This window comes from Podarcis bocagei (assembly GCF_964188305.1).
Source record: "Podarcis bocagei genome assembly, chromosome: 1".
Lineage (NCBI taxonomy): Eukaryota > Metazoa > Chordata > Lepidosauria > Squamata > Lacertidae > Podarcis > Podarcis bocagei.
In genome coordinates this window covers 24,352,634-24,371,369 of record NC_138125.1, presented here as the reverse complement: position 1 = coordinate 24,371,369, position 18,736 = coordinate 24,352,634, and the positions used below count along the sequence as shown (strand labels likewise).

The 18,736-nt window shown below is 42.9% G+C and overlaps 1 protein-coding gene across 3 annotated transcripts in view; it reads right to left on the bottom strand.

Moving 5' to 3' along the window:
- Positions 1 to 2,311: 2,311 nt before the first annotated feature.
- Positions 2,312 to 18,736, bottom strand: part of TTC7B (tetratricopeptide repeat domain 7B) — a 100,974-nt gene continuing 84,549 nt past the window's right edge. For all 3 annotated transcript variants that reach the window (XM_081172790.1, XM_081172791.1, XM_081172792.1), the window contains one exon: positions 2,312 to 3,382. In XM_081172790.1, coding sequence (XP_081028916.1) covers positions 3,161 to 3,382 — 222 coding nt within the window. In that variant the 3' untranslated portion in view covers positions 2,312 to 3,160. The remainder of the gene's footprint in view (positions 3,383 to 18,736) is intronic.

Sequence of the window (18,736 nt, the reverse complement as noted above, 5' to 3'; positions counted from 1 at the left end):
CCCCAAGGGTCATCTAGTCCAACCCCCTGCAATGCAGGAATCTCAGCTAAAGCATCCATGACTTTTAATAATAATAATTTTACTATTTATACTCCGCCCATTTGGCTGGGTTTCCCCAGCCACTCTGAGCAGCTTACAGCATATCTAAAATGGCCATCCTAACCTCTGTTTAAAAACCTCCAAGGAAGGAGAGTCTACAACCTCCTTATGGAGTCCATTCCACTGTCAAAAGGATCTTACTGTCAGAAAGCTTTTTCTGATGTTTAGTCAGAATCTCCTTTCTTGTAACTTGAAGCCATTGTTTCGAGTCCTACCCTCCAGAGCAGGAGAAAACAGGCTCGCTCCATCTTCCATGAGACAGGTTTTTCATTGTGTCCCCCACGTGTATGAAACTATTTCAAGTCAATTGGCTCACAGTGACAATTCTTAATTTCCTTCCACAAAGTAGGGGTTGGGTGTGCACGTTTGGTGCAGGTGGGGTCCTTTAGTGCAAATGGGGCACTGCTCGATCAACCTCAGTCTGCCCCCACTTGCCTTCTGCCTTACTTACAAACAGTCCAGAGGATGTTACATGGGCTGCCACCTTCCTCTTCTTTAGCTGCCATTGTAGAACTCAGCCAGTCATTGGGTCAAGCTCTGCCAATAACTGATCTAGCTCCGCCTACTGTTGACCTCTCTTCCTTCTGCCCTACTGGTCCCAATGGGCATCAGTCACCACCACTGCTAATCCAACAGTGGGGTGGGGTGTTTCTTACAATTCTGTGTTGCACTCTTCCCTTTTGTTTTTGTTTTAAAGAAGTGCACTGTTACAGATCATGTGCGGAAGTTAACTTACAAGGGCTACAATCCAAGTTGGATAGTTTCCTCCCAGGGGTTCCACAACACAACCATAAACTAGTGAGAAATGAGTGCCGCGTCAAAAGCACTCTTTATAGCTGTTGGTTAAGCTACAATTCCGGGCTTGTAATGCAACTTTTATAGATTTTGCAGAGTTTTAGCAAGATTTTTTTAAAGGCAGGATATTAATGTTTTAAAGGACAACAGAACCTACTTCATTGCCCTCCATCCAGCTGCTGCCACATGGCCAAAGCCCTATGCATGATGATCAAGCAAAAGGGAATTACAAGTAGGAAGGCATGTTTTTAGTTAATTTGCTAATGGCTACCCACATTGGTTCCATTTTCTGTAAATTACCAATTAGACCTGCTGTGTCTTGTTTTGATCAAGGGGTCTGTACAGTTGCTGGCCAAATAAGAGCTAATTCTTCAATGCTCCATAGCATTTGCCATCTCAGGGTCCAACAGTGGCTTTAAGTACCTTTTAACAAAACAGGCCCAGCTCTCCGTTGGAGACTAATTCAACAGGAATTTCCAGGCCAGTTGGATGAAGTTTTTGATTCAGCTGTGATCAAGGGCTGTTTTCAGACCCCAATTTAAATAGGAAGACAAGCTGCTTCTATTAAGTATTATATAACTCGACATAAAAGTGGTCTATTGGTTTACACCTTCCATATACTTATGTGCAGCAAATGAAAAGACTCCTGGACAGCGAACTCTGAGCAAAGGGAAAGTGTGGTCAACAACTGGCAGCTGTTTGTCACAGAGATTAGCCCATCTCACATGGTATGCTCTAAAACCACTTCTTGGAGGATTCTGACATGACTGAAACAGCATGCTATGTGTAAGCCCAGTTGAGCCCCTGATTTAATGGTGGATCTCGACCTTTTCTCAGATCTGGCATTTGCCCTGGATTTTAGAATAGTTCAAATTACCGTATTTTTCGCCCCATAGGATGCACCGGCCCATAGGACGCATCAAGTTTTTTTGGGGGGAAATAAAGGGGGAAAAATTATTTTCCCCCCAGGCGCTTGCGGGGCAGGCAGCAGGGAGAAGCGCTCTTCTCCCCGCCGCCCGCCTTGAGATCAGGTCCCGGGACAGCGGGAAGACGCGCTGCGCCTACCAGCTGTCCCCGGAGCTTGTGGGGCAGGCAGCGGGGAAAAGCGCTCTTCTCCCCGCCGCCCGCCTTCAGATCAGGTCCGGGGACAGCGGGAAGACAGCGCACCGACCCCTCTCGCTCTCCAGGCTTCAGCGAAAGCCTGCATTCGCCCCATAGGATGCACACACATTTCCCCTTCATTTTTGGAGGGGGAAAAGTGCGTCCTATAGGGCGAAAAATACGGTAGATGTTCTTCTGAGCATCTTTTTGTAAAACAGAGGTATCTTCTACTGTGGCTGTGCTATGGTACAGACTGCCATTTTGGGGCAGCCTGATTATTTTCATCCAGCTCTCAAAACGAAGGACAAGCACTATATCCATCCAAAAATCATTTTTATTATTAACATAATCTTCCCATTGAGCCAAGTGGGTTTATAATGCATAAGGAATGTCGGTAAATATTCCGTCTTTAGCATCTTTTTACATATTTCCATTGATAAATAAACTCTGAATTCACATAAAAAAGTTAAACTTAAATAACTAATATTTTCTTTTCATTTCTTCTTCTTCTTTTAAACAGGCATACATTGGTAAAATATAAATATTCTTGTACACAACCTCTCTTCTAAATAAAGGCAATAACAATTAGCTACACATCACAGTTATAAACAACTAAAAACATAAACCTTTCGGTTAATTTGTCTGCCTGGACTACTGCAGAGATGGAGCACAGCAAATTTCACATTTTGATTCCGGGCCCAGAGAGGTTGAAAGGCATGAAGAGAACGGGTCTTTGACAGGCTTGGTTAAAAATAGGCTCCTCTGCCACTGAATTTTAACTTGAATCTATTATTCTACAGTTGGTGTTTGATTCTATTTAAAGTTTTACATAACACTCAGATGTCACCTAATAAAACATGGCACAATACCCATTTGAACAATAGCGTCAGGCTTTAAAACTACTACGGGGCGAAGATGCAGGTGATACACGGGTGGTGGCGTGTGTGTGGTTCCCCCACACTTCTGGTTAGTTATTTCTCTGCATTAACAATAAGATGCTGTATCACTTCCGCAGTCAGAATCCCCCACGGTAATGAGCAGATTGCCTGTTTTGTTGCGTTACCTCTCAGCCTGAAGAGCCGCCCTTCGAATCAGGAGGAAGGCTTACGCAGCATGCTTCCTAACATTCTCACATGATGATTCATCAATTTACCCGGACAGCCTTTCAGAGGACTCGAGGGATGATGGTGAAAGGGACAATGGGGCTGCTGGCCTCGAGCTCCAGCGCTGTCAGGAAGCACTCGGTTGCCGCATCGTCATTGCCCTGAGCTTGCAAAACCACCCCGAGGCCATTCCAAACCTCGTGGGCCGTGGAGTTCACCTGGACAGCGTCCCTAAGGATCTTCTCGGCCAGGCTGTACCTTCCAAGCTGGTGAAGTATCAAAGCCTGCAGCGAGCAGAGAAAAGAGTGCCATGGGAAAGAGGTTGAGGGAACGGCAATGAAATACTGCAAATTTAAAAAAGAGAAGAGCACATTCTTCGGTCAGGGCAAATGAGAAGACCATGGCAACAAGGCTGGGCCGTTACCAAATCCCAAAATATTTGGGCAGATTCTGTAAGAGGAAGAGCACATGCTAAAATGGAAAATGAACTGAAGATGTATGTGTGCAGAGGCTGAGCCTCCAGTGATTTAGCTGAGAGGAACTCCTAAAGGGCAAGTGTTGGCTGTGCAATCCTGGAGGAAAAGGCAGCTATTCAACAGCACTTCTTGCAGTTTTCCATTACAGTTAAGACAAGCAGTATGCATTCTTCATCAGCACACAAATAAACAGTTCAGTTGTACACATTAATGTGCAATTATTAGATTCAGTGGAAGGGAGACATTCCACCTCTATGTCAAGCAATTGGTAGGGAACCAATTTTTTTTTGGAAGAGGGAAGGATGCCCCCATAAAACAGGATTATTTTTCCCAATGGGAAGTTTCCTCTTTGGTATTCTCAAATAAGGGCAAGCTTTTTAAACTCCTAGAATAATGAGATCATCCACCTATTAGTCAATTGAGGACTCCTTCCACTTCAAATTCTGGCAGGTAGAAGCTAGCCTTTTGAGAAAACAAACAGAACAGCAAGTGGCTATAAACTATGCTTTGTAAACATAGAAAACAAATTAAACGAGTATGTAAAGATCACAAAACACTATGCATACATGGAACCACTCCCCTCCCCCCGGGACATTCACTCTAAGGCAAAGGTTTTCAACCTTTTTGAGTCCATGGCTCCCTTGACCAACTACATCCTTTCTGCAGCACCCCTGTGGGGCTCAGGAACCCAGTTGTGTCACCCCTTTCCTGCAGAGCTGGCAGCCTCTCACCCTTTGAAAAATACCCTTCCGTGTGGAGCGTTTCCTCAGCCTCTTCTCCCCTCTCCTTGGGAGTCCTCCAGGTAGCTGCTACCACCACCCCTGGTCTATGAGCTGCCCCCTCACACTGCCCCACAGAGTCCTGGGACTTGTCTGTCCATTCCCAACAGCAAGGGCTGGCAGACTGGCTGGCTGAGCTCCCTCACCTGCTTACTTGCTTACTCTGAGGCCGCCTCAGCTCCTGGCAACCAGCACCCCCTGGCCAGCCCCAGAGGCACCATTCGCCTGGGGAGCTTGTAGCCAGGGCCGTTGCAACAAACAGCTGCGCAGGCCTTTGGGAGGCAGAGATGCGAGAGGGCATCAGAGCAGGGAGGGAAGGAAAGAGGGACAGAGGCCAGCATCGTCCGCAGCATCCAAGGGTGCCACGGCACACTGGTTGAAAACCACTGCTCTAAGGTATATAGAGGTGACATTTCCCATTCTGCTGATTGTTCTTAATAAGCAGAATGTACTTTAGTGAGCTCTGTTTATACACAGTATACCTTTAAATAAAAAGAGTTCTTTTCAGTCAGCCACTATAGCTAAGGCATCATTAGATTTTATTTATCCTTCAGAATTCAACCATACTGGATAACTAGCATTTTTTAAAATAACAATGCCTTTATAACAACTCTGTGATGTGACTCTGCTTGGAATATTAGTTTTCTAAATTAGTATTAAGGGGAGGGGTATTCCAGCTGTATCAGTTGCACATACAGAGAAAGGTACAGGTTTTGTACTGACTGTGAGGACAAGGTTAAAAGTATATCAGCAAATAAATGAATCCAGACATCTCCTCCTTCTTAGGGATTTTATTGTCTATCTAACGGATTAAAAGGGTAGCAGAAGTAGCATGGCTGCTTCTCTAAAGGAAGCATGAAATGATCCAGGAAACTATTTATTAGTGCTTTCGTTTGAAGAAAGGGCACATGTGACATTTAATCTGTTTATTCTAATCAGGCAAGTGCTTTGGGCAAACGAGATAAAATCTTAAAAGCGGCATTCAGATTTGAAAATATGAATGTAGTAAAAAACAAACCAACCCAGGAGGGTTTTAGAATGCAAACATTCCTTGCTAATCCTTCCTCTCCACCTGACTCACAATAAATGAACTTTGCATTCAAATAATAAAAACTGACAAAAATTAACGGGTAGTCAAACTATATTTTTGTGTCAGTTAAGGCTATTGGAATATAATATCCATTCTACATTGAAACACAATATATTTTTTAAATTATTGGGTATTAGTGATCCTACTTTATCTAGGATCTTCAAGAATCCCTCCGGTCAATGGCAAAATTACAGCTTATTCAAATAGTTCTAGATTCTACATCTAATATTTTGGGCAAAACTTCACCAGATAATTTATTTTGAGTTCTTTTACTGGTGGATTATTGATAAATATAAGGCACCATCTCTCCTTCCCCCAGGTCCAAATCCTAAATATGCCAGGAGAAGGCTATCAACAGAATATATTATTCATTTAGAGATGGAAGGGTTTCAAAACAGTTACTTGTTTCTCTTCTGAAGGAAAAAGAAAAGGATTATTTATTTATTTTTAAAAAGTAAAGTTTGCAAGTCCTCACAATAAAAGAATCGAACTGAAGTAGACAGTGGAACCCTGTTTGTATGCAATGTATGTCTTGACCATGTTATTATGTTTGTTTTTCATGCCTGTTCCTGTCTATTTGATTGTACAATGCAAACTCTCTGGTATACTACATAAATGCAGCTGTGCTATAGTGAAAAGTCCAATCCTCATTATTGTTACACTCCCGCCCTGTCGCCCTCAAACAAACCTTGGAGCTAAGGTATTGAATTGCTTTCCCTTGCTGCAAAACTCTTGTTGCTAAGGGGAAAATGCTCTTCTGCTTGGCAACAGTGTTTTCGTAAGGTCAGCCGTGGTTGTTGCTACACGCTGAACTTTATTTTGCTCCAAAACAACAACAAATGAATGCATGAAACAAGTTAGTGCAATTCTAGAAGAATTTAAGAAGAAAGCAGCTCCTTGCAGAAGAAAGAAAAGCTTTGTAATGAAGAACATTTGAAATGGAAAGAGTGTACGGTTTGTTTTAAGCTGCAGCGCTCCAGAATGGCAAATATGTATTTTAAACATGACAATCCACTGATGTTTCCACTGATTTCAAGTAAACTAATTAAATCAATTTCAAAAGAAACTAAAAGGGACCTAGATATATTTAAAGTAAAGAATGTACCAGTGCCGTTTTAGGCGCACCATTTGTCTAACTGGGCATGAGGATGCTTGCTGCGTTAAAACTCATCCTAAATTCATACTAGCCATAACAGCTCGTATCAAATGAATAAGAGCTGGAGTGAAATAAAAATATACTTCTATTTTATTGTTACTGAATTCTAAATCATTCTCTTTCTTGCTGAGAAATCTTTGTTTATTCCTTAAATGCCATGCTGATAAAGGGAGGCTCATGCTGCTTAAAGAAAACATTTGCCTTCCCCAGCCTCAAGCCCTCCAGAGGTTGTCAGATATTACAACTCTGCACGGTCCCTGACCATTGCTGAAGCTGAGGGAAGCAGTAGAGAAAAAAAATCTGGAGAGCACCAGGTTGGTGGTGGGGGGGGAGCAGGGGCATAGAAGGGAGATGGTGGTGGGGGGACGACCGCCCCGGGTGTCCTCACTGAGGGGGGGGTGAGATTCAGCCCGCCACCTGCCTGCGACTCCCAAGCCTACCCCGAGCCGTCGGGGTAGGGGGGGAGCTATGCTGCTTTGCTGGCAGCATCTCCCCCTTCTCCCTTCATTTTGACAGCTTTGGAGTTCGAGTGACTTGGGAGTCGTGGGTGGGTGGCATGCCGAATGTCCGCCATGGGCAGCTAGTTCCTCCCCCAGCTTCAGGGCACGCCACTGGGGGGAAGCCAAACTATTTATTTACTTATTTGCTTGGAAGGTTTACAGTCGTACCTCGGCTTCCGAACGCCTTGGGAGTTGAACGTTCCGGCTCACGAACGATCGAAAACCCGGAAGTGTGTGTTCCGATTTTTAAACATTTTGAAGTCGAATAGACTTCTGGAATGGATTCTGTTCGACTTCCAAGGTATGACTGCACAGGCTGTCCTAAAGCAGAGGCTTACAACAAGGAAACAACTTGAAATTAAATAACAATATGGTAAAAGTATGCTACAGAAGAAAGACAAGTTGCAGAGAATTTTTTTTTTTTAAATAAATCTTAAATAGATTAAAAGGCCTGGGAAAATAAAAAGGCCTTCATTTGGTAGCAAAATACAACCAAAGCAAGTGTTAGGCAAGCTTTTCTGCTGGGCATGATTCAGGTGATGTATCTTATTGGCCTAAAAATTGTGAATGCACAAAGTAGCACAATAGTCTACATCTTTTTGGCTTTGCACCATGAGCAGGTTGAAAAACCAAGCCCTGTGGCCCATTTTAACAAGATGTGTAATTGGCCTGCAGTACTGCCTCCAGGTTCCTACGGCAAAAGAACACAAGACCAACTGCTTGCCGCCCTTAGATATCTATTTCTGTTTAAATCATAACACTTCTCTTCAAATGCAAGTTGCATCCACCCACACAACTCAGCTGCATGAGGCCTGAGTCACACACGGTTTTAAAATGCATCTCTGCAACAGTCAGAGCTAGGAATTCGATCGCAGCAAAAGGAACAGGAAAAAAACCTTAGATTTTTCAGGAATCCAGCTGCACCAAAAAGCCAGAGTTTGTACAATGACAGGACACCTTTGTCAGTAATACTACCAGACAGACAGTTTCCCTTGGCCTCTTTTTTTTTTAGTACATCTTGCTTTTACATAGGTTTTCTTGATCAACTCCAAAGCTCAAGCACATCATTGACAATTTTTCTGCTTTTTGTATCATTGCTCCATTTATCACCCCACCTCAGCAGGACAGTTATTCATTTATTTCTCAGTAACTAATGGCTGGCACAAAATGAACATGGTGGCGGCAGCAGCAGCAACAACTACTACTACTGTATACCACAATTATGTGCATTTGGATGAACATTTCTGCAGTTTATGAGAATGCTGGTGCTGTAAAAAGGCTGCCCGACAAAGTGCCTGTATCTCTCTGTATGCACACAACACAGGGCCCTCCACGAAGTGTGTGTTGCTTTCAGTCCTTTTTTTCTAAAAAAAATAATTTAGAGGTACTCTCATTTTCCTACTCATATTAAAATACTGCCCCTCAATGAGGCCAAACTCAGATTCACAAAATGTTTAGGGGTATGCGTACCCCTGCGTTCCCCCCCCCCAGAAAAAAAAACCCCACTGGTTGCTTTCATAAAGGGTGATGTGAATCTGACATATATGGAATAAATTCACGTTGAATGGCAGTAAATCTGTTTTCTTTTGAAATTTGTGCTTTGTTACATCTGCACAAGTGGGTTATGTGCCAAGTCAGAAACACTTAAATCCATTAAAGTTCATTCTGAGCTGCCAAGAAAACAGTAACATTCATGGTTTTGAACCTGCGGTAAAGTGGGGGGGGGGGGAATCTGAATACAGGAAATGGAGTTGGCCCTGATGAGTCGAGTAGGAGAATTGTATTTCCACATTGGCACAACTTCTCTGTCCTTCATTTCTAAGCTTATTTTCTCACCTCCTGCTGGCCCTGCTGTGTATTTTACGAAACCATTTATTTCATAGGTGTATAGATTCAACTGAATAGCTGTTTTTAATTAAAAGCAACAAAACAAAATGAGATACGATGTTTTGCTTTCTAGTACAACAATACTGGTTACTTAAGTCATCCTTCCCCAGTATAAGCAGAAATTATTACAGAGAAGCATTTTCAATCTGATATGAATCTAAACATTTAATCAGCGGAAGAGAAAAGTAAATAATATTGATACAAGAGCTACAAAACATGGCTCATACAAAAGATGATTGAGCTTTGTTTATGCAGGATAGATCTCTGGATAACTTGCAGTAGAGCACCAAGGATTTCCTATTACCAACTGTTTAACAACAGAAATAGCCTTTCTTTTCTATTTCCAAATTAGGCTACTGAAACAAATCAATTGTTGTTGTTGTTTTGTATCTTTTACAGGTATTATACAGAACAATATAAATGGTGTTTTCTGAGCGGAGTGGGATCAAGAATCTTGACTGTGAACCCTGGAAGACCTGCTCCCTGCCTTACAGACCTTTTCCCACCTGGCCTGGGAGGGCAGGGCCTGGACTGACTCCAGCTGCAAAAGCTGAGGCTGCTGAACAGAATATTCTTTAGGGGGTTTTGTTTGGGGGTGGGTGTTCCTGTTAATTTTCTGTACTTTCATTTTGAATCTTATAATTTAAGTGGCAATTGTTCAATTTGGTTGTTTACTTTTTAATGTTTTCTTTATGACTACTTTTGCTATGTTTGTAGTCAGGTAATTTTTTTTATATGTTGTAAGCTGCCTTGAACATGGTTTTAGCTTTGGAAAGGCGGCATACAAATAAAATGACTGACTGATTGAAGAACGGATTTTTGTGTGACAGTTCTAGTACAACCCCCTCCCCCACGAAAAAAAATTCTAGGCAGAAGAGGTGCTCTGGGCATAAGAGGGCGTGTCTGCCCTTTTTTCAAAGCCACTATTTCAAATTTGGCTCCAGGTGATGAATCTCTGGCTGCTTAGGAAGAAAAAGGAGACTATGTAAGCTTCAATAGTACAGTAATATGTCTTATATAATTGATTAAATGTATCAAAAAATCTATTTTCAAGTCAAGGTTTCTATGTTTTTTGATGTCCTTTCATATGAAAAACACATTATTTGACAGACCAAGATAACACCAGTCTCCCAGTATGTTTCCGAGAACAATTCAAAGTGTTGGTGCTGACCTTTAAAGCCCTAAACGGCCTCAGCCCAGTATACCTGAAGGAGCGTCTCCGCCCCCATCGTTCTGCCCAGACACTGAGGTCCAGCTCCGAGGGCCTTCTGGCGGTTCCCTCATTGCGAGAAGAGAAGTTACAGGGAGCCAGGCGGAGGGCCTTCTCAGTAGTGGCGCCTGCCCTGTGGAACACTCTCCCACCAGATGTCAGACTTTTAGAAGACATCTGAAGGCAGCTCTGTTTAGGGAAGCTTTTAATATCTAAGGACTATTGTATTTTAATATTTTGTTGGAACCCACCCACAGTGGCTGGGGAAACCCAGCCAGATGGGTGGATTATAAATAAGAAAATATTGTTGTTGTTGTTGTTGTTGTTGTTGTTGTTGTTGTTGTTGTTGTTGTTATCATCATCATCATCCTTCTACAAGTACTTTTCTGGTTTCAATAATGAAAATGCATTGAATTATAGAGGCCATTCAGAAGCCACACACAATCTACCTTGCTATTGTTATCCTCTGTCCAATTTCAGTGTACAAAGAGCATCACAAGCGCTCTCAGGTGAACTAGGCTGAGCAACTTTGCCCAGGGTCACCCCAGAGAACTTAGTGGGCACATAGAAATAATGGATCTATATCCCTCACATGCTACCCACCTGCATCAAAACTTCCCCTCCCTTCCAATAATTGTGCTTTCTGCCATTCTGAGCAGACATTTTGCCAAGATTTTCACTGCTAAGATTCTTTGTACAGCAGCTAAATAACTGCAAAGATTTCCAAGAAATGAGTTACACATAAATGTGAGTGATGTGAGGAGGCACTTTCTCTCTTTTCCATGCATTTTTAATTTTGTGTCAAGATGATATACACATGATTCACACTAACTGAAGCAACACATAGGCACCAACTGTCAGCTCAACTGACCGGTACTTCCCCTATTTCTTCTTCCACTGCTTAAAAAGAAGAAGCCAAGCTGAATGATGAAATATTTCAAAGCATTAGTTTGTGCTAATGGTTCAGCATCAAGGTCATCATGCTTTCACAACCACAAAACCTAAAATATTACTTTAAAAAAAAGAAAGTTGGCACTCCAAATTCCAAGATGACCCAATGGGAGAAGTCACAGCCTGGGAAAGGAAAACGAATGAATTTGAGATGTTTAGGTCTGAAGTATGGAAAAGTATTGTTTCAGAAGACATCTGAAGCCTTGTTTAGGGAAGTTTTTAATGTTTGATGTTTCACTGTGTTTTTAATATTCTGTTGGGAGCTGCCCAGAGTGACTGGGGAAACCCAGCCAGACGGGTGGGGTATAAATTATAATACCGTATTTTTCGCCCTATAGGACGCACTTTTCCCCCTCGAAAAATGAAGGGGAAATGTGTGTGCGTCCTATGGGGCAAATGCAGGCTTTCGCACCGACCCCTCTTGCTCTCCAGGCTTCGGGCAGCTCTCCGCAAGCCGTGGGAGCCTGGCGCGAAGTCGTGCCAGACTCCCAAGGCTTGCGGAGAGCTGCCTGCATCCCGCTGCTTAGCGCACCCCGGGCTTCGGGCAGATATCCGCAAGCCTGGGGGGACCAGCGCGACTTTCCCGCCAGGCTCCCTAGGCTTGTGGATAGCAGCCTGCTCTGGGGGCTGGGGTCGAGGGAAGCTCGGGCTTCCCCCGCCCCAGCCCCGCGCCTGGGGGGGGATTTTTTTTTCTTTATCCCCCCCCAAAAAAAACTAGATGCGCCCTACGGGCCGGTGCGCCCTATGGGGCGAAAAATACGGTAATTACTACTACTACTACTACTATCAGAAGGTAGAACAGCTGGATGTTAGCCTAGAGAGAATATTTTGAATAATTTTTTTGTATGTAACTGACAGGTGGCAATTGGAAGTTCCTTCCTTCCTTCCTTCCTTCCTTCCTTCCTTCCTTCCTTCCCTCTTCTATTCCTTCCTTCCCTCTTCTATTCCTCTCTTCTCCGGGTGAGAGACTCCTCAGGAGAGAGCTCCACAAACTGGATGCCACAACAACAAAGACTGTAAGAAATAAGAAGGGAACATCTAGTCCAGCATTCTGTTCTCACAGTGACCAATCAGATGCGTATGGGAAGCTTGCAAACAGGACCTGACTGCCACAGAGCTTTCTCGACTTGCGATCTTTAGCAATGGGCATAGCCAAGGAGGGGCAGCTGCCCCCCCAATCAATAAAAACCAATAAAAATGCATAGCAAACTTGAGGTTCTGCTCCCTCAACAAAAGACCTGCTCCCCCCCCAACAAAAATCCTGGCTCCACCCATGGCGATGGGTATTCAGGGGCACACCGCCTCAGACAGCGGAAACCGTTGACGGCCATCAAGGCCAGCAGCCTTCTCCCCTCTTACCACTTGCCTCACCTCAGATGGCAGGAGGAGAAGCAAAAGCGACTCCCTTGAAAAGTCAGGCCTTGGGTAAAGAATATATACTTGGGGTTCTTACTCCATTATTAACTAGTTACATGTAAAACACATTTTTATCCAAAGCGAAAGTGTAAAGAAATGTGCGCACAGCTCCTGGGCTTCCTGTGCATGGTGCTTTCTAGCATCTCCCAAAGAGGACTGCATGATGCTTAAGCTTTTAGCTCCCATGTAATGCTAACAGGGCCTTTTGTCTCTGTGCTCTTTCAAGGTTGGTGGTTTGCTAATGGCCTGCTTTGCTCCCCTTTTAAAACCTGACCATTAAGTGCTATAAAAGACCCTTTCTTCCAGGTCAAATGCTATATGCGAGGAAATGTGGCTTTGGGGCATGGAAGCTTCCTTTTAGCATGCCAAATCTTTGTCAGCGTAACTTCTCTGTCCAATTTTCCTAAGCAAAAGCCCCGAACAATGACGCAGAGCTATATTCTCAAAGACAATGTCAGGGTCTCAATATGTATGATCCGGATGCTTCCCTAAAAGCCTTGCTTTTTGAAATAATGCCACAATATAAACTATGGGTGCTCGGGACGCAGGTGGCGCTGTGGGTTAAACCACAAAGCCTAGGACTTGCCGATCAGAAGGTCGACGGTTCGAATCCCTGTGACGGGGTGAGCTCCCGTTGTTCGGTCCCAGCTCCTGCCAACCTAGCAGTTCAAAAGCACGTTAAAGTGCAAGTAGCTAAATAGGTACCGCTCCGGCGGGAAGGTAAATGGCGTTTCCATGCGCTGCTCTGGCCACATGACCCGGAAGCTGTACTCCGGCTCCCTCGGCCAATAAAGCGAGATGAGCGCTGCAACCCCAGAGTCAATCACGACTGGACCTAATGGCCAGGGGTCCCTTTACTTTTACAAACTATGGGTAAGCAGAAGATAGGGCATGGGGATCCAGCCAAACGCACTCAGAACCCCTCTTCAAACCTTCTTGCTCAACACAGGAAAAAAGCAGGTGGAGAGGTGGAAGCAGATCATGGAAGACCGAAGTCAAAATATTGCAGTGTGCAGAGCTCCTGTTCAGTGTTCCTTCCAGGCAGCCATCTTGTCTCCTAGAATGCTCCACCGAAATCTCCCCTCCTGGTTTTCCACCCCTAGACACTCTGCGTCCTGTGGCCATTGAGTACGCTCAATCCTTACTGGTTTATTTTGGTCTGAAGATTTTTCATACTTCAAAATGCTAGGGCTTCCCAGGATGTGCTGATACCTGCCAGTTTGGCCACACAAGGATCCACACTTGGAGAACAAGTTCATTATTACACACGGAATTATTTATTGGCCAAGTTTTTCTTTTAGACAGCTTAATTGATAATCGCTAAGCACTAAAAATCTAAAACTAATGTGAAGCAAAGAGCCAGAATCACTCACCCAAGGGGCACTCCTAGAGAGGAAGGTCTTTGGGAACCTTCTGACATTCACCAGGGAACTTGCCTGGTTAAGCAGGTTTAACCAAGAGGAGCCACCACTTAAAAGGCCCTGTTTCTTCTCCCCACTCCTTTTATTTAAACAGGACCAAGTGTCCAGATAAAGGCCTTAACATTCAACAAAGTGAGTAAACACGATAACTATTCTGCTGCATTCTGGTGTAGCGGCTCAGTGCAAGGAAAACAGCATGCTGTATTTAAGTATAGCATCTCACAAGGCTATGCAAATATTACAACTGTAGAACTAAACAGTGACAAAGATCAGAGAGAGAAAAAAGATATAGGCAAGCAGCAAAGAAAATTACTACTTTCATTGAATTGCCTGCAGCTCACCCAGTCCTTAAGGATCATGGGGGGTAACGGAATATAATCTAATCTCATTCAACATCACATCTTCATGGCCAATTTTGCAGCAAAACTGATAATCAGTTCTTAATTAATATTATAACATTAAATTGCTTTAAGAAGCCTTGAATAGGAGAGCCACTCACCAAATTAAAAGGTAATACAGTGCATTATCTAACTGAGCAGACACTATAAACACATTATCAAGCTTCCTTACATTTTTATTTTTTTAAAGATGCACGTTCTTCTTCTAAAACCAACAACACATGCTATACTTAGTCAAAATGAAGTTACCATCAGTTAATATTCAGGAAACAGCACTGCTACTGAGCATTAGTCATGATTTAATTGGCTAGCTGATTAATCAGTTGATTTACTAAAATTCTTAGTTGGATCATTTAAGTTTCTATACATAATTATGTCTGGTTCAGAAATCATGGAACCACAGTTAAATTGGCCTATATACTAGGCAAATATTGATACCGATACATTACAAAAAAAATTGGCAAGCTGATACAAAATTAGTATGTTGCCGCACCAGTGGGCTGAAATGCAGACATTCAGCATCTCCTTGAATTCTGTGAAATAGGCTAGGTTTCTTGCATCCTCAAGAATTCTCTGCCCATTCTTTTAAGGCAAAACTATATGTCAGGCTAAATGTGTTATTAATAGCTACATGAAGTCTTTAAAGCAATTCAATAGCAGTTTCACCAGGACAGCAGTGTGCACGGAGAATTTAAGTGTTTATTCCCAAGCTGTGATCTCCATGAGTCTGGCTATGAGTCTTAGGAAAAAGTTTGAAGTAGTTACTATGGACACTTTTAGCATCATGTGTCATTTGTCCTAGTAAATCGGGGGGGGGGGGCGCTACACCTTGTACATCATTATTATTTTAAATGATGAGCTTGGCTTGACCCTCATGACAGAACACTGTTCTCTGATATGCACAATTTGACAAAACATTAAATAAAACACGCTATGTAGCTCTTTTGAATTATGGTGTTGGAGGAGACTCTTGAGAGTCCCATGGTCTGCAAGAAGAACAAACCTATCCATTCTGAAGGAAATCAGCCCTGAACGCTCACTGAAAGGACAGATTGTGAAGGACAGATTGTGAAGCTGAGGCTCCAATACTTTGGCCACCTCATGAGAAGAGAAGACTCCCTGGAAAAAACCCTGATGTTGGGAAAGATGGAGGGCACAAGGAGAAGGGGATGACAGAGGACGAGATGGTCGGATAGTGTTCTTGAAGCTACCAGCATGAGTTTGACCAAACTGCGGGAGGCTGTGGAAGACAGAAGTGCCTGGCGTTCTCTGGTCCAGGGGGGTCACGAAGAGTCGGACACGACTAAACAACTAAACAACAACATATAACTCTATTGAAGAATGCACCTTGTTAGGCCAGTGAAGTTCAACACTAGCACTTTAACCAGATGCAAGATGAGTGAATCGCAATGACATCCTACGTTTGGCTAGAAACGATCTACTTAGTTCAATGCAATTAGATACACGAGCATGAAGTCATTGCCACAACTTGCTCTAGCTTGAGCACTGCCATTAATTTATATTTTCCAAATCACAGAAGTGCTTCTGTTTAACTGATAAGCAATGGAAAAGAGCATCTTTTCCAACGCTAACACACAAAGGAGACAATAAAATGGAAAGCTCACATGAACCTGCCACCTGACATTTCATCTTCAAAGGACCACTATAAAAACTGTTGCACTACAAGGCAGAAACTTTGTTTCAGTAACATTTTCCAGTACATTTTTTTAAAAAATAAATACTTAATGGAATTATCCGCTCTGCCAACAGAAAGAAGAATATCAAACAAGATATTCTGACCACTGGCCACTCTCTTGCTCCTCTATGCTGTTCCGGGTTTCCTCCGGACCCCCTGAGCCAATTTCGGGAAAGGCAGGCTCACTATGTATGCATAGATGCTCAGCAGGAGAACCAAGGAATGGCAACATAAAAAAAATACACTGTAATTAAATGTTTTCATTCTGGAGAAATGGGCTCTTGGAGCAGAATCTAACTCAAGTTAGCATAATAACGGAGCAGAACAGGGTGAGTTTGTTCAGACTTAAGTAAATGCCGGTTCACACTACAAGGCGGCGTACAGCAATATATACAATAAAATATAATCCACCATAAAAGCAGTACAAAATTACCAATAAAAGTGAATTATCACAAAAGTCCTAGCAGAGACACAAATAAAACCAGCATCCACCCAAAGAAAACTTTGCTATAGGAAGCTGGAAACACAGTCAAAAAATCCTCTCTTCAAAATTTTGGGAAGTGTGTACGTAAACCTTATGCCACTGATCTCTTACTCATTCTGTTAATACTATGAAGACTTGTTATTCCCATTTTACAGACACTAGCCCTTAGCAAACGCAAACTGTGACTGCTCACTTGCATATATTAAGTAAACACTTGACGCAGAAAACATGTAGGTTTTCGGGGCAGCATAGGACCCATCCTGCTATAATTGGAGGGGCCCCAAATGTAAAGGGGAAAAACATAAAGGGAAAGAAAGGCAAGAGGGCGTGGGGAGGATGGGGAAGAGGGCCACACTCTTGTCTAAATCTTAAAAATTTGTGTAACGTTTGTTATGGAAAGGGGGGGAAGGAGGCTTCTCCCCAGAATTAAGGGAAGTTATCCTAGCCCATTTTCTATCAGCTGAGGACAAGAGTCTCTATGGCGTTCAGAGGAGTCTTTACGGGAAATATAATAGAAACTGCTTCTTTCAAGTTGAACTCAAGTGGGCAAGGCAGGGGATTTTAATGTATGGCTTTTATTTTAACATAAGTGTGCTGCTTTCTGTCCACCGCCCACGCGCTTTACAAGGTACCTTTTAGCACTTGCCAATGTGCTTAATTATCTCAAACAGCCGGAGAACCAAAAAAGAAAAGAAAAAGAAACCTTCCCCTGTTCTGTGTTCCATTCTGGTGTTTTGCCTTATGTGCTCTTTTTCGGGATGCAGGGAGGAAAAGCCTCTCTGAATAATTTATAGGGGCCTAGGCAGAAACAAGCTCCTACTTTTGAATAAAAACGTTGGGTACAAGGAAGGGATTATAACTTTTCCACTGAGATCTATTTGCAGCAGAGGTACTTTGAACAGCTATGTTAAAATGGGACAGTGGGGTTTTGGGTTTTTTGGAGTTTTTTGCACAGCAAAGCTACGCTGAAAAGGCTACTCTGCAATACAATTCTAATGGAATAGATCAAAGATACCATTCCTGCTGGCCGAAAGGAGATTCCTGAACTTGCGCCTATAACTTCTGTACCACTATGAGCAATTTACTAACATCAAACTAGGCACTGCATTTTTTAGTCCATCATGGCTGGTTTTAATAAATAAGACAAATAAAACAAGACACACACCCCCTCCAATAGACTTGGACTGTGTTGTTGTGGAATGAGGGAGAGAGGGCATGAATACCTTGCCATCCTGGGGTGCCTTCTCCTAAGTTATTACATTTATTTCTTTATATCACAGGCGGTTGGGGTCCCCCCCCCCCAGTTTTGAAAGGTTAGCGTTCTAGCCGCCATCATTAAACGAACTACCGTTTCCAGGTCTTCTTCCAACATTATACCTCTAAGATATCCAAACAAAATTACTACTAGATCCCTTGGAAGATAATATCAAAAGTCCTGCCCTCCCCCTTTTTTAATAAGACAGTTCTTCCAAAAGATCTGTATTGTAGGATATTCCCGTATCATTGGAAACATATTTGCATTGGGTGTCTTATATCTTTGTCTTGAATTGTATATTATATATCGGGAGGTTGTGTGATTTTTGGCACCATCCACATGTTTGAAACTATATCAGGTATCACATTTATTAGTGAGAAAATGTAGAGGAAAACCAAGGGAATTTCACTGTTGTGCCCCAATATTTCAGACTCCCCTTCCTCTGTTAATAAATGTGAACACACACACAGCATTTAGAAAGAAAACTTATTACAAAACCTGCAACCACTTGAAGAACTGAAAAAGAAATTTGAAATCAATACTAATTTCCATCCACATGAAGCAGAAGACATGAATAGGAAAGAGGTAAAAATATTGAGTTAAGTTGTACGAAAATCAGATGCAGCGAAATGCCTTATGCAGCAGTTAAATGCCTTATAAGTAATTCATACTGTGAACAAAATCAAAATGAGCATGTCAGCAGGTCCAGTGTTGTACTGCAATCTGGGAGAACAATCAAAGCTACGCTAACATCGGTGCAGAACCTACAGCCCACAGCCTAATTAGGCTCACCAAGGCAGGCATGATGGTTTGGGCTTAGTCAAGCCACACCCACCTAGGCCCACGCAGAGCAGGGAACAGCCGGGTACATCTACCCGGGTCTCAGAGGGCTAAGCTGAAAGGGGCACCTGGGACTTGC